The following is a 16,574-nucleotide window of genomic DNA, read 5'->3' as shown; positions in this document are numbered from 1 at the left end:
CCCACTGGGGGAATGATATCAGTCAGATGTATGACCAGGATGGTGAAAAAATTCAGTTCGTGGCACATAAGAATCATTTGAAGAACTAGGTGAGGTTTCGCCTAGAAAAGAGGAGTCTTGTAAGATGGCGGCAGGGAGGGAGATAGTCAATAATTTAATTATTAAATTGAATTGAACTGGAGAAGCCTGGGGGAGGGGGAGATATGATTGCTGTCTTCAAGTATTTGAAGGACTGGGATGAATGAGGGAACAGATTTGTGTTGCTTGCTCTTAAAGCGCAGGACCACAAACAAGAAGAAATTGCGTAGAGACAGATTGAGGCACGTCAGGAGAAACAAAAAGGAAAATAAAAAACAACAACAACAAAAACCTTCCCAACAATCAGTTATCCAAAAAGTAGCAGTTATCAGAAGCAGGATCTGAATGTAGATCCTCTGACTCTAGAATTAACATGCCTTCTACTCTATCTGCCACTAGCCTCTTCTACTCTCCCCAGGTGAAATGTTACTCATCCTTTAAGACTCAGATCAAATATCACCTCCTCTGAGAAGCCTGGTCCTTCCAGTTGGAACCTTGCAAAGTACTTTGTAGCTCTCTTATATAATTATATAATGTGCCACTTTACATCACAGCTATTCCTGTGGGTTTTTTCTCTTCTAATGAGCCGTGGTTCACATCTTCTCTGGCTCTGTATCTAGGGGTAGGCAAAGAGCATTAGAGAGAGAGCTGTCCTTGGAGTCAGGAATATCTGAGTTCAAGGTCTTCCTCTGATACATGCTAGCTGTGTGATCTGCTCAAGTGACTTAACCTTTTAGTGCTCTGAGCAAGCTTCTAAGAACAGAAGTTGTAGAGATGGTGGTGACATGCTTTGGCAAAGGGAGCTCCCTCATCTGGGAGTTCCTTTTGACCAATGAAACACAGGTCCAGTCCCTATTTGTCATGTCATAAGATTGTAGATTTTGTGCTATATGGTCCTTAGAGGTAATCTGTTCCAACCACTTACCTTTCCAGGGGAGAAAAAAGATTTAGAATGATTAGGGATTTGGCCCAAGCCACCCAGGTAGCAAGCAGTAGAGTATGGATCTGAACTGAGGTTCTTTGACTCCAAAGACAGTGCTTTTGCCACTGTCCCATGTCATCTCTCTTCTAGTAAGTGTGCATCAGCATTTGGGAAATTTTTACTGAATGAATAAAAATAAATGAATGAATAAATAAATACTCACCAATAGCTGCCTTTGACTCTTCAGGGTATCTAATGTCTGTCCTCGTGGTCTGAGGGACGGTCAGGGAAACTTGCCGTTGGAGGGGCTTTGGGCAAGGCAGATGTTCAGCCCTCGATGCCCTCTCCCCACTAAACTGCATATTAGAAGAATCACCCCCAGAATCCGACTCCGTCTCAGAGCTGTAATGAAAGAGGGAGGAAGACACATCCAAATAGCCCCCAGGAGCCTACATCCATTGGGTTCATTTAACCTCGACCTGATTCATCTTCATACTTCACCTACCCCAATGCCAGGCCCCTCAGAGTGGTTAAATAAGATTCTAAGATGCTGGCTGGCTCCTGAACGGGCCCAGAGGCTACTAGACTTACAAGGATGGGGCCTTAGAGGTCTTTGAATACACTCCGCTCATTTTACAGATGAGCAAACTGAGGCCCAGAGGTATTAAGGACTTAGCCAGGGCCATGCAACTATGACAAGCTTCACTTTTCCTCCGCTACCATCCATCCCTGCCTCATTTCACTGGGAGCAGCCTAGACTTCTCTTTAGCTAGTGTTCAGTGCTTGGGTTGATCTGATAAACCATAAATCAATAGCGGAGAGTCAGGGATGGGAGCTGTGCTCTTGAACTTCTGATGTCATGAGCACTACTCTTCTCAATCCCAGTGGAAAGAGTGCTGGGCCTGGAGTCAGGGAGACCTAAGTTCAAAGCTGGCCTCAGATACCTACTAAGCTGTATGACCTTGTCAAGTCACTTAACCTCTGTTTGCCTCAGTTTCCTCATCTGTCAAGTCAGGATCATGATAACACCCATCTTCTAGGGTTGTTGTGAGGATCAAATGAGATATTAGTTGTAAAGCACTTAGCACAGTGCCTGGCACATAGTAAGCACTATGTAATGTTATTATTATTATTATTATTATTATTATTACTATTAGGTTTTTCAGTTTTGTGGTTTCTCTCACTCCAAGGGTAGAATTTTATTTCCTAGAGTCCTGCTGTGAGGTTGGGTCCCCTTTTCTATTTACATCCCTTACCCTCCCTGGCCTGGCTCACTACTTTTCCAACTACCCTTCAACTCTCAGGAGAAGCACTACTTTATGGGTAACTACAGAGGCTTGAAGATTCAGGCAGGTTCCTACTGAGTTTAGTATAAGCCAGGACACCTTGAAAATTGGGTAGAGAGATCTGAACTGAAAGTGAGGCTATGCCTCTTCTGGCTTCACCACTAACTTTTCACTGACCTGGGGCAAGCCACTTCTCCGAGGATGAAGTTAAAAAGTACATGGGATTTGGAAACCCAATCCACAAATCCAAATCCTAAATTCCTCATTCAATGGCTGTGCCACTAGATACTCAGGCAGGGCATTTCCCAGTATTCTTAGGGAATGAGCTTTCACAAGAGCAGATGTTCCAGATAACTGAAGCTTAATTCTGTAAATGCTAAAGCTTTTTTAAACTGTTAACTATTTTGGAAAGATAGGATGGGGAGAAAGGGACTGAAACTGTAATTGTGTTGGCACAGGGAATTCCAGGACGACTGGAAACTCCTTCTGCCGACATAGGTTGGCACCTTCTTTCTAGTTCTAATCTTAGAGAACTGCTTCAAGTATGGAGAGTATGTATTCTCTGCATACCCCACCCCATTTCCTCCCAGCCTTCTTTAAAAGATGACTTAGGGTCATTAAGAGTCCAAGACAGGAGGAGGAAGAAGAGGAGAGCAGAGTGCTAGACTTCAGTTGGCAAGGATGACCCAGGTGTGAATCCTGCCTTTGGCATTACTGACTGTGGGACACTGGTGAAGTCACCAGGCTACACTCCTAACTCTCCAGACCTTTTCTACCCTGCTCAGAGGCCTCCTTAGGCTGTAAGTTCATTGCAGCCCTGGAATCCTCACCCTGGAAGTCCCCTCTGCCCCCAGGGCCTCTTCCTCTGCTAGGCTGGTTCCTCTAGGAGGAGCCTAGGTCAGGCCTGGCTTCATTCCTATCTAGGCTGCACCCCTTTCTGCAGTTTCTTTCCCAGCCCTCCTCAAGGGCTCCATGAACTCCTGATTATATATTATCTTTCTCATTAGAGCACTCAAGACTCCTTATGGTCCTCCAGGGAACTTGAGGGCAGGGGCTGTCTGTCTCGCTGATAGGAATCGTTTAATAAATGCTCGATTACTGACTCCTACTCTGAGCCTCAGTTTCCTTATTTGTAAAATAAAGGGATTGACCTTGATTATCCCAAAGGGCCCTTCCAGCTCTAAATGAGTGATTCAATAAGGAAATGCCCTCTACTGATGTGGCTCGGGACCTTCTACTTAGGGTAGAGGTTCTGGACCTTTTGGGTATCATGGACCCCTCTGGCAGGCTGGGGAAGCCTATGGATCCCTTCTTAGAATAATGCTTCTAAATGCATCAAAAATTGAAAATTGGGTAAAGAATAGAATTACATAGAATTACAAAGGAAAACCAATTATGTTGAAATAAAGTTACCAAAATATTTACCAAAAAAATAGCTTTACAGATCCCGGAGAGGCTAAGTAACTTGTCCAAGGTCACACAGCCAGTATGGCTACTACTCCCTTTGAGCCCTCTTCGACACACAGTGATCAGACCTTCCCTTAATGATTTAGGATTAAGAAGACAGGACAGGAGGAAGAAGAACTGGGAGGACAAGGGGCAGGGCGAGGTAGTGTGATAAAGCAGATAGAGTGCTGGACTTGAACTCAGTAAAGGACTGATTCTGACACTCATTAACTATATGTGAATTTAGGAAGAGGAAGAGAAACAAAGTTTTTAGATGAGGCATAAATCCCTTTGTAGCCCAATGCTGCTGCTCCTGCTGCTGCTGCTGCTGCTGCTCTCTCTCTCTCTCTCTCTCTCTCTCTCTCTCTCTCTCTCTCTCTCTCACACACACACACACACACACACACACACACACACACACACACACACACACACATACCCACAGAGTGTCCACTAATGTAGACATTGTCATTACTAATAGAAGGGAAGGAAATGGGTCCAGTGGATCTTCAGGGTCGATCACTGGGGTATAGTATGCCTCGTGTGAGGTGAAGCAGGACTTGTGTGGTCTCTCCTGCCTGGGCTCGCTGCCTACAGAGTGACTCACTCCTCTGGGTGGAGAAAACCACAGGGTAAGGAGATCCACAGCTACAGCACTTTCCCTGCTCTCCAGCAGAGGGGATGACTGGATCAGAAATCCTGGCTGAGGCCAGCACTTCTCTGGGAATATACGGACCTGCTGCTATCACTGGTGACCATGACACATATGGCCAGGATGCCATCTTCATTCCCTTCTCCCTCGGGGCCAATTTTCACAGAGGTCCATTCTGCAGGGAACAAAGCACTCTGGCTGTCCACATCACAGGGTCCAGGGAGGCTCTTTGGCTTTTTAGGGGAGGTTGGCTCATCTGCTGAAAGGAGAAAATCTGCTAAACAGACAAGGCAATGAATAGTTGGCTCACCTCAGAATCCCACATCTTTATTGCCTTGGTCCCTCAGGGACTCGAGATCACATCAAGAGAAGGGGCTTCTGACACACAGAGAGATAGGGAAGGCCCCATGTAGCCCCATCCCCATCACCCTCATCACACATTCTCCCTTCCTTCCATGACCATCATCAGATCCTCCATCTCCTTTCAGTGGCTCTTGACCTGCTTTCAATAGCCCTCTACCCATCCTCCACCCACCTTCTATGGATCTCATCACGCTCTCCATGGCATCCTTTAAGGTGGGCATTTCAGGAACTTTCCCTGGGTAACAAGAGTGTTTGCTTTAGCTATGGGCATGGGACCCAGGGGCATGGACTAAAAGGGCAGAGACCATAGGGCAAAGGGCACAGAAGCAAGTATTATATGGAGAAAGATCTTACTATGACCTCTGTGGGTCAGGCTAACAGAGTCAGCATCAGTGACCCAAAGTCCAAAGTCGACAGGCCACAACCTTGGCTCCTGCCAACAGGTGAGCCAGACACAGCTGTCCCCCAGCTAAGCATCCTCCTTAGTTGGTATATAAGAGTTCTGGGCTCCCCGGAGCTGCATGGGACTGGCTACCCACGAGATGTCTTCTCCTGTTTCAGACTCACCTAAATGCAAATTCCCTGTGCCTCCCTCCAAGGAAATAATAATAATAATAATAATAATAATGATAATTATTATTATTATTAATATTAATGGTAATAATAATACTTATATAGTGCCTACTGTGTGTTAGGTGTGCTAAGTGCTTTTGCAAATATTATCTCATTTGATACAACCACCCTAGGGGATCGGTACTGTAATTATCCCCATTTTACAGAGGAAGAAATTGAGGCAAACAGAGATTGAGTGACTTCCTCAGAGTCACACAGGTAGTGTCTGAGATTGGATTTGAGCTCAAGTCTTCCTGACCCCAGACCCAGCACTCTATTGCACCATATGAATGTTAGAGGGAGCTGGTCAAGCATTGAATACTTAATAATGGATCATTTAAAAATGAACAAAAAAGGCAACATGGTGTTCCTTGGTTCAGGCTGACCATTCACTCCTTCCTAAGGCCTTGCTATAGTTCCAAATGCTTCTAAATAGACCAAAAGCACATTGAATCCCATGGGAGTCAGGAGACCATGCATTAGCTCTGAAGCTTTGGGGAGGACTTCCCTTCTCCATTCATCACATTCCTCACTATAAGGGATGTTTCCAGGTGTTTTCTGATGGCCCTACCAGCTCTGATATTTTAGGATAAGCACCAGATTCTCTAGGGAGTTTGAGAAAGAAAAATGCTAATAGTGAGTTTCTTTCCTTAAGAAAACAAAACAAAACAAAACAAAAACAGCCCAGCTCTCCAACCTGTGAGGAAAATGTGATGGGACAACCAGCTTCTCCTTAAGAGCCCAGCAGAGACTCATCTCAGTCTGAGCCAATGGCCCAAAGGCAGAACACCAAGAACAAGTGGGGACAGCTGGCCAAAGAAATCAGTTCACCTGGTCTCCTGTAGGAGCCTGCTCTGCTGAGCCTGGTGTAAAGAGTTTTTGTGTGACGGTGGTGAGGGTATTGATACGAGGGGCAGCCAGTGTAGTGTGGTGGGTAGAATACTAGATTTGGAGGCAGGGAATCCTGGGTTCAAGTCCTTCTCAGACACTTACTAGCTGCCTCAGCAAATGACTTTAACTTCTTGTTTTTTGGTCCCTTCCTCCCACTCCATAGAGGTCTATAAATGTCTGCCTAGAGCCACAGCTGCTTCCCTCAGAAAAGAGGGGAGGAAGGTGGAACTGGAAGATAGTTGTTGTTATCATTGTTGGGTTATTGTAGTCGTGTCTGACTTTTTGTGACCCCATTTGGGGTTTTCTTGGCAAAGATGCTGGAGAGGTTTGCCATTTCCTTCTCCAGTTCCCTTTACAGATGAGGAAACTGAGGCAAACAGGGTGAAGTGACTTGCTCAGGGTCACACAGCTAGTAAGTGTCTGAGGGTGGATAAAGCAAGACTTTTCAAAGGATTAGAGGTCTAGAGTCGGAAGGGATTTTAGAGCCCATTGAGTCCATCCCCTCATTTTACAGATGAGGAAACTGAGTCACAGAAGGTTAAGTGACTTGCCCGGAGTCATGTAGCTAGCAAGTATCTGAGGTAGCATTTGAATCGAGGATTTCTTTACTCCAAATCCAGTGCCCTAGTGATTACATTATGTGCTCTCCTTCACTAGTGTTTCCACCAACCCACACGCACAATAAATTTGCAGGCAGAGCCTCCAGGTGACTCAGAGGATGCCGGCCCTCTCACCCCCTTCAACACCTCCTGGAGGCCTAAGTGCTGGCTTTTTTCTTACTTTGTTGAAAACAGATGCGTCTGTTTTCAAAGGGAAAATGTGAGAGCTGTCAAAGTTACAGTCCAGCAGAAGAAACTGATGCCCTCCAGGGCCCTTCTGTTCATAGCCTTCAATGCTCATGTCTGCCTGTTAACACTTGAAAGAAAAGGCTCCTAAAATATAGCACCTGAACCCCCCACCCCAGGACAAGGGAGGTTGGAGCAGCGAAGAGGGAGCTCCTGATGTTGCTAAGCAAGGAGCCATCCTTGGGCAGGGCTGTCCCTAGTGGGATCCGGACCAAGGCAAATGGCACTAATGTTCACCATAGTCCTCCCACCCCCCAACACATCTGTAGAACGCTTGATGAAATCAGATGGCAGGGACATGGAGGGTGGCCTGGAAGGGAAGACGATCACAAAGAGCTGATGGAGGGGGAAGGGCAGTCCCACCTCTTTGCCTCCATAGCTGGTGAGGAAAGGAGAGCTTGGAAAAGGGTAGTCAGGCAGGGTGATATGAAGGGCTGAGCCTCAGCTTCATCTGAACCTCAGGCTTTTTATATTTTTTTTTTTTTAGTACCAGCCCACAAAATCACGTTCAGACAATATGGCGGCATGGGGAAAAGCATGGGGTCAAAAGGACCAGTCCAATGACTGGCTCTGCTTTTTACTTCTTGTATGTCCTTAGATAAGTTACTTAATCTTCTAGACCAGGTCCCTCACATGTAAAATGAAAGGGCTGGGCTAGATGATGACTAAAGTCAAGTCCATCTGAAAGTCTATCATCCTGGTCCCAGTTGGTTCCTTGGGTCAATGTCCATTGACTATTCACATGGAGCTTCCTAAAGGGTCAGGATACCCAACATAGTACCCTACAGCCAACAGCGTTCCAGGATTGTGGCCATGGTGTGATTGAGTAGAGGGCAAGGCCAGGGGCCTCTCAAACACTGAAAGGAAGTATGCACAGGAGATAGAGCCTTGGGTTTGGAGAGAGGAAGATCTGGGTTCTAATCCCACCTGAGACATTTCCTATCTACAGGACTCTGGGCAAATCATTCAACCTCTCTGTGTCCCATATGCCATCTACAAAATGGCAGCAGCCCTAGTGGTTTCTACTCAGTGGTGCCTAAGGTCTCTTCCAGCTCTGGATCTATGATCTTGTGATTTCCTTCAACCTGAGCTGATCTAGGAAATTAGCTGGGCTCTCTGGCTCCACAAAACAGTAGACAGAGAGCTGGGCCTGCAGTCAAGGAGAACTGAATTCAAATCCAGCCTGATACTTACTAGCTGTGTGATCCTGAGCAAGTCACTCAGCTTTTGTTTGCCTCAGTTTTCTCAGTTATAAAATGGAGATGATAATAATAGCATCTACCTCTCAGGGTTGTTATGAGGTTCAAAAATGAGGCAAAAATTGTAAAACACTTAGCACAGTGCCTTAGCAGGCACTATGTAAGTGTTAGCTATTTATTGGTAATACTACAGGCATTATTATTGGTCAAGATCAGGACTTGGTCAAAGGAGAGGTTCCTTCTTCCCTATGGTCGCTCTCTACCAATGTAGCCTCCTCTAGGACACATGGGAAATGTCTGGGGTTCTGCAGGAGCATTTCCTTTCCCTGTCTATTCTAGGCTTGCTGCTTTCTAGGGATCCCTGGAAAGAGACAAGACTGAAAACAGAACATGAGCCCTTCTTCTTCCAATCACCCTAGTACTGTGTGGGTGTCCACTCCTTCCTTAGACAAGGGGAATTTCCCCGATTCTGCTTTGGGGGCTCTATTATACAGCATGAAAAGAGCCAGAAGACCTAGAGTCAAACTCCAGCCCTTCTGCTTGACCCTGTACCATTCACTTTCCCTGCCTGGGACACAGTTTCCTTTTTTGTAAATTGAGAAGGATGGATTAGGTCAGAGGTATCAAATTCCAGGGCTAAACTCCCCAAGACAAGCCAGAATCAGATTAAAATTGGGTGTCTTCAATAGGAATTGTAATTGGGAAATGTTCAACAGAAGAAATAAAAATACAAAACAACAAAGAGAATGTTAATTTGTGGTTTTCTAAGTCAATATGCTTCCTGCAGGGGATCTAATTTTATTTGAATTTGATACCTCTAGATTAGATGACCTCTGAGGTCATTTTCCACCTCTCAATCTATTGTTATTCTGATTGTATGATCCAAGGTAAGCTTGGAGGCTTCGACGAGACTCATCTGCAGGCAGGGTAAAGACCCAAGGGCAGCATTGACTCTGCCTAACTGTACCCCACTCTCCAGGCCTAGGGACTAGCTCTAGCAGGCTCCTGAGCAAGTGGGCCCACCACCTGGTAGCCCTGCCCTCAGCTAGATATACTTATAGATGGGAGCATACATAGATGCTAGTTATAATAATAATAATAATTAATTATTATTACTCCTACAGGGTACCTTGCTCTGAGACTGTATTTGTTTCCTTTTTTAATTTAATTTTTTTAGGCAGTTGGGGTTAAGTTATTTGCCCAGGGTCACATAGCTAGTAAGTGTCAAGTGTTTGGTCTGAGGTCGGATTTGAACTCAGGTCCTCCTGACTTCAGGGCCGGTACTCTATCCACTGTACCCCCTACCTGCCCCATATTTGTTTCCTTTTTGACCCGGCAGCCTCAGTCCCTACACTGAGCCCACACCCAGAGACCCAACATCTCCAAAGGGGGAGTGAGAGTCTCACCAACAGACATTGTGGTTAAGTGAAGAGTCTTCTTGGCCTTAGAATTTTAGTTCTGTAACTTTAGGGAAGGGGAGTAAGTGTTTATTAAGTGCCCAGTGTGTGCCAGGCACTGTGCTAAGTGTTTACAACTATTTCTCATTTGATCTTCATGACACCCATGGGAGGAAACTGAGGCAGACAGGGGAAGTGACTTGCCTAAGGTCACAAGGCTAGTCACTGTCTGAGGGCAGATTTGAACTCGGGTTTTCCTGATTCCAGGCCAGGGCTCTCTCTGCCTCAGTACCAGCTGCCTAGAGTCACTCTCCACGCCTTAAATTTTCTCATCTGTAACATGTGGGAGTAGGATTAGAAGGCCTCAGTGTCTTCAGTAGTAAAATAGGTCACCTTATTTATCCCACCCACTTCCCACGGGGGTACTGAGGAGTGGGCAAACAAAATGGGACAGGAGTAGGAATTATTTTCCTCGTTCTTTGGACAGGGGAACTTGCAAAGAAAATGGAGGAATCAGGGTTATGTACTTCTCCCAACATGCCTCCTCACCTGCTAAGAAAATGAGGGGGCAGTGAGCAGCCAGGGCATAGCCAAACGGCCCTGAGACCAGTGAAGGGGCTGGGTGGGGTCCGGCAGAGGGCACACAGAGGGCCAAGAAGCCATTGTTGTTTTATTTTGGTTTTTTGGTTTTTTGGTTTTTTGTTTTTTGCAAGGCAATTGAGGCTAAGTGACTTGCCCAGGGTCACACAGCTGATAAGTGTCAAATGTCTGAGGTAGCATTTGAACTCAGGTCCACCTGAGTCCAGAGCCAGTGCTCTATCCACTGCGCCAGCTAGCTGCCCCTATTGTTTTGTTTTCTAAGGGAAATTTGATAAGAGTTCTAACCTGGCACAGGAACAATCCTGGTAAGAGGCACATACCACGGAATATTTTGACCTATTGCAGGGGTGGGGAACTTGCAGCCTCCAGGCCACATGTGACCCTCTAGGTCCTCAAGTGTGGCCCTTTGAATCCAAAAGGCTGCACTTGAGGACCTAGATGGCTGGCTTCAGTCAAAGGGCTGCATTTGAGGACTAGAGGGCTGGCTTCAGTCAAAAGGCTGCATTTGAGCACCTAGAGGGCTGGCTTCAGGCAAAGGGCTGCACTTGAGGACCTAGAGGGCTGGCTTTAGTCAAAGGGCCGCACTTGAGGACCTAGAGGGACACATGTGGCCTCAAGGCTGCAGGTTCCCCACCCTAGAGTCTTATTGAGAAAAGTCACTTCCTTGGCCTCTCCTCAAATGCTCAATTTCATTGGAACCTGTCAGGTCCTCATTTCCAGTGGAAAGCTAGAGTCAGAGGACCTGGTTCAAATGCCTCTTCTGATATTTGCCACCTAAGATACCTTTGGTCCCCAAACATCCTTTGGCCTCAGGTGAAGCAGCTGGTGGCACAGTGGATAGAGAGCTAGGCCTGGAATCAGGAAGACTTGAGTGCAAAACTGCTTCATACACTTATCAGCTGTGTGACCCTGGGCAAATCACTTTCACCTCTGTCTGCCTCAGTTTCCTCAACTATAAAATGGGGATAACAAACAGCACCTACTTCCCAGGGCTGTTGTGAGAATCAAATAAGACAACAATTTCAAAGCACTTAGCATGCTGCCTGGCACATAGTAGGCTCTTTATAAATATTTATTCCATCCTTTTCCCCTCAGTTTCCTCATCTGTAAAATGACAGTCGGATAAATTGGCCTCTAAGCCAACTCTATAATCCTTTATTAAATTCCAACGGTTGCTGGGGTGGGAGTGTCCTCCTGGAGCATGCTTTTGAAAGGGAACTTGGACCCAAGATATACTTTTGGGCAAATCATCACTCCATCTCCCTCAATTTCCCTTTTTATAAAATGGAGGCACATTGGACTCTATTGGCTCTGAGACCCTTCTTTCCAGCTCTGACTTCTGTGGTACTTCCCCTGGATGCATAATTCAAGGACCTTCTTGGGGGAAGAGGACATTGCCCACTCACCACTGGAAAAAGCTGTTTTTACTCACAGGCTTGTGTGGTTTCACCCAGAGTTTACAGCTGATCCAGAATTAGAGGGTGAAAAGTCCCCTTCCCTCGCCTGGTTAATAATAAATAATGATAATAATATTAACTGACTTTTTGCAAAGTTTTCTGTTGAGGCTTAAAACTGCACTCAGACTTTCGGGATGTACTTGCATATGTTTGCATGATCTCATTTTATCCTAAAAACATGAGATAGTGGGGAAAAGCTCTGGCAGAAATTGGCTCTGCTACTTGCAACCTGTACGATTCCACATAAGTTACTTACCTTTCTGGTCTTCCTGTAAAATGACTGGGTTGGACTCACGGGCTTGTAAGGTGCCTAACAATTCTATGAAAAACCCTTTAAAGTAATTATGCCCTTTTTATAGATAAGGAAACTGAGGCTCACAGAGGAACTGTTCTTGCCCACAATCACACAACTTAAGTAATGCTGATGTTCAGTCATGTCTGACTCTTTGTAATGCTACTCAGGGTTTTCTTGGCAAAGATACTGGAGAAATTTGCCATTTGCTTCTCCAGCTCATTTTATAGATGAAGAAACTGAGGCAAACAGGTTTAAGTGACTTGCCCAAGGTCACACAGCTAGTAAGTGTCTGAGGCTGAATTTGAACTTGGGTCTTTTTGACTCCAGGCCTAGTCCTCTATCCACCGTGCCACCTATCTGCCCAATTTAAATGATGGGATTCAAGTCCAGGCCTCTCTTGACAATACTCTGTCCATGACACTCTACTCACAACATCACACTGCCTCTTACCTCATTGATTAGGCTGAGCTCAGGATGGTCATTCAGGGCAGCAGGGACATGGAACCCAGCTCACTGCTTGGGAAGCTAGGCCCTACCTTAGGGAGACCTTAGAGCTATCGAATGACCTCTAAGATCCCTCCTATGAGTCTATGCATAATTAACGTAGTAATCATGGTAATAGCTCACATTTCCAAGGCCATTGAAAAGTTTACAAAGCTTTCCCCTTAAAATAGCTCTATGAGGTAGAGGGGGCAATTAATAACCCCATTTTAAAGATGAGGAAACTGAGGCAAAGAGTTTCAATGACCTTCCCATGGTCACAGAGCTAGGAAATGGCGGGGCTAGGATTTGAATCCTATTCTCCAGGCTTTTGGTCTTGTTTTTAAGCCCAATACTGTTTCCACCACATTACATTATATTGTACAGCTGCTGCCATTGAGATTTATGGTAAGAGTCAGACTGTTACAGAGTGTTCAAGCTAGATCCCTGAGTCACATTGGGGGTAGCCAAGGCTTCTGGATTTGAGAAGCCAGCCAACCAGGGATGACTGTAATCAGAGGTGAGACATGGAGACCCCAATTTCCCTACCCCTGACCAGCTGCCTGTCTCATCATACCCTCTCGAGCCAAGGGGAGCTGCTATCCTATTCTTTGGGAAGGTCCCAGTGTCCAGCAGAGTAGAACCAAGTGGGATCTTCATAGAGTGGGAAAGATGAAGAGAAACCAAGCCAAGCTTCCCTGGGGGCTGGGCAGAAAGGCTGCAGGAACTTTGTTCAAGCCCCGATGATCAGGTTCAACAGGGAGACATCTGAAGAATAATGAGGACAGGCCCCATGGAGGCACTTGGTTGGGTCCATGGGACAAACAAGTGTTTCGGTCTCTTGTTTCCCTCTGACTTTTAAGGAAAGAACCAACTGGATAAATTTACATTGTTAATGACCTTAAAACCAAGGATTTTGCATTCCCTGCCTACCCAAAGTATAATGGAAAGGTAATTTGGTACAATGGCAAAATAAGAAAGAACATTGGATTTGATGTCAAAGGTCCTGGTTTTGAACCCTAACTCTGCCTCTTTGGCTGTGTGATTCTGGGCAAGTCACAACCTCTGGGACTTAGGACGCAAAGAGTGTGTAGGAGGGGGTGTAGACTAGAAGACCTTTCTAAGGTGGTCCCTTCTATGATGCTGGCCTGGTCAACCTAGGAAGAGGAGATATTGGCCTGCACCATTTCCCTCTTTTTTTTTCTTTTTTTGGTATTTCTTCACATTTAGCAATACTGTCACATCTGTTACCTCAACAGCCCTGTGAGGAAGGGAGGAGAGGCATTATTACACTCATTTTTACAGATGAAGATGCCGAATCTCAGAGAGATTAGGTCAATTCAAGGTCACAGAGTCAGTAAACAGCAGAGAATTGACCTAGATTGAGCTCTTCTGATGTTCAAATCTTTCTAATAAATTGTACTGCCTTTCTAAATTGTATTAAATAAACGGCCCCAATCTTTCTGCTGACCTCCAATCTTGCATTTCCAACTGCCATCTCAAAGTGGATGTCCGGTAGACATCTTAAACTCAACACGTCCAGACCTGAGCTCATTATCCTTTCCCCTAAACACTCCCCACTCCTGCCTTCACTATTGCTGTAGAGGTAACACCATTCTCCTAGTCCCTCTGGTTCACAACCTAGTAACGATCCTGGACTCCTCATTATCTTTCATCCCCCCTCCCCTCCCAATATTCAAGCTGTTGCCAGGGCCTGTTGATTTCACCTTTGCAATGTCTTTTGAGTACGTCCCCATCTCCCCTGCCATTGCCACCACCCTGATGCAGGCCCTCATCACCTCACCCCTTGATTACTGCAACAGCTGCTGGTGGGTCTGTCTGCCTCAAGTATCTCCCCATTCCAATCCATTTTTCATTCAGCCACTAAAATGATTTTCCTAAAGCACAAGTCTGATCAGTCTACCCTTCCTCAATAAACTCCAGTGGTTCCCTATTGCCCACAGAATCAAATAAAAAAAAATCCTTTTTTGGCATTCGAAGCCTTTCATACCCTAGTCCTCTCCTACCTTTCCAGTCTTCTTCCACCTTACTCCCTGGGAGTTGCCCTTCAGTCCAATGACACCGGCCTCCTGGCTGTTCCACAAACAAGACTCTCCATGTCCCACATCTGGACATTTTCTCTGGCTGTCCCCCCATGCCTGTAACACTCTCCCTCCTCCACTCAGACTAACGACTTCCCTGGCTTCCTCGAAGTCCCAGCTAAAACCTCCCCTCCCACAGGAAGCCTTCCCCAACCCCATTTAATTCCAGTGTTTTGCGTCTTTTAATGATTTCCTGTTTATCCTGTATATAGCTTGCTTTGCATATATTTGCTTGCCTGTAGACTTTAAGCTTCCAGAGGGCAGGGATTGTCCTTTGCCTCTCTTCCCCTCAGTGCTTAGCATAGTGCCTGCCACACAGCAGGCACTTAACAAATATTTATTAAATTGAAAATGAGCTAACAAGTGTTTTTTACAAACCTTAGTGGGGGTAGGGGAAGGAAGGTCTGCTCACTTCCCCCACCAGCCAATCAAAAGCTCCAAGGAATCTAAGCCTTCCAGGTGGAACTGTCCCCACAGCCAGAACCCAATAAGTCTCAGAAAGTGTTTGCCTAGTTTGGGGGCAGGGAGACGGGTGGCACTTATTAGTGGACGTACAACTCATACCGCCCCCTGCATAGACCTGACACCTGGGCCCATTCCAGCACAGGTGGTACTCATTTTGTGCTACAAGTCAGTCCTGTTTACCTCCAGCAAAGCTGTGCTGGGAAGGAGTCTGGTCCTACAAAGCCCTCCATGTAGACAGGGAAGTGGGAAACATCACTGCTGAGCCCCACAGCATATGTCAATCTGGTTTGGCGTGTTTCACAGGAGGATTGTGTGACACCAGGGACTGCCTGCTCGAGGACTTTCCTTCCCAGAGGATTCATTAACTGAGGCATTGTCATATATATTACTTCCTATTACCTCCAACCACCCCCCCCCAAGACTGCGCTGAGTCTTCTGTGGTTTATGGCCTGCTGTGTCATGACTAAAAACAAATTAGCCATTAGTGGGGGCTTTGAAGTCTGTTATATTGAGATGCCATTGCAACGATATCGGAGAATAACCAACTGAGTGTCTGTGAAAGGCCGATTTTATTCACTTTAATATGCGTATATCATTTTCAACTTTAATGAAAGCGCTTTGTGGCAGATAGAGCATGGGGCCTGGAGTCAGGAAGAACCGAGTTAAAATCTGACCTCAGACACTTACTAGCTGTGTGACCCTGGACAAGTCACCTAACCTCTGTTTGTCTCAGTTTTCCCACCTGTAAAATGGGGATAATAACAGTACCTACCTACCTCCCAAAGCTGTAGTGAGGATCAAATAAGACAATTCTGTAAAGTGCTTAGCATAGTTCCTGACACATAGTAGGTGCTATAGAAATGCTTATTCCTTTCCTTTCCCCTTCCATGTCTGTTACCTCCTTATATTCTTATAATGTTCCAGAGTTAGTGGTGAAGCTGTGACTAACATCCCATTTGTTTCACTCCAAGACTGGTTTTCTTTCCATTGGTCTACATATATCTTTCTATGAATCCAAGTGGAGACTCATGGAAAGCAACCAGAGAAAATCTGTGGAAAGATCTGATCGCATAAGACTGAATTCTTAAGGGAGATTTTTCAGACTCCCTTTCAACCAACATAACTACCTGCTAAAGCACCTCATTTCATTTTTTAAAAGACAATCAGGGTTAAGTGACTTGCCCAATTATTAAGTATCTGAGGCCAGATATGAACTCAGGTCCTTCTGACTCCAGGGCCAATGCTCTATTCACTGTACCACCTAGCTGCCCTATTCCATTCCATTTTAAGATAGTTTTAGTTGTTAAGTAGTTTCCCCTTACATCAAGCAGATGTCTGCATATATATGTGTGCGTGTGTGTGTGTGTGTGCATGCTGGTAAATATTTAAGAATCAGCTCACCAAGAAAAAAAGAGTACACCCTACACATTTGTAAGTTTATTCTGCATTAACATCTCCTCTTTCACTTTCTGAAATCTAGACAA

At 45.6% G+C, this 16,574-nt stretch overlaps 1 protein-coding gene across 1 annotated transcript in view; it reads right to left on the bottom strand.

The window, feature by feature from the left end:
• Positions 1-16,574, bottom strand: part of MICAL2 (microtubule associated monooxygenase, calponin and LIM domain containing 2) — a 268,887-nt gene that overhangs the window by 89,324 nt on the left and 162,989 nt on the right. Inside the window, 2 exon segments of the mRNA XM_078148458.1 lie at positions 1,224-1,402; positions 4,469-4,640. Coding sequence (XP_078004584.1) covers positions 1,224-1,402; positions 4,469-4,640 — 351 coding nt within the window.

This window comes from Phascolarctos cinereus, unplaced genomic scaffold (genome assembly GCF_003287225.1).
Source record: "Phascolarctos cinereus isolate Bilbo 61053 unplaced genomic scaffold, phaCin_HiC Scaffold_9;HRSCAF=440, whole genome shotgun sequence".
NCBI lineage: Eukaryota > Metazoa > Chordata > Mammalia > Diprotodontia > Phascolarctidae > Phascolarctos > Phascolarctos cinereus.
Note: the sequence above shows the minus strand (reverse complement) of the source record. Positions and strands in the feature narration are given on the sequence as shown.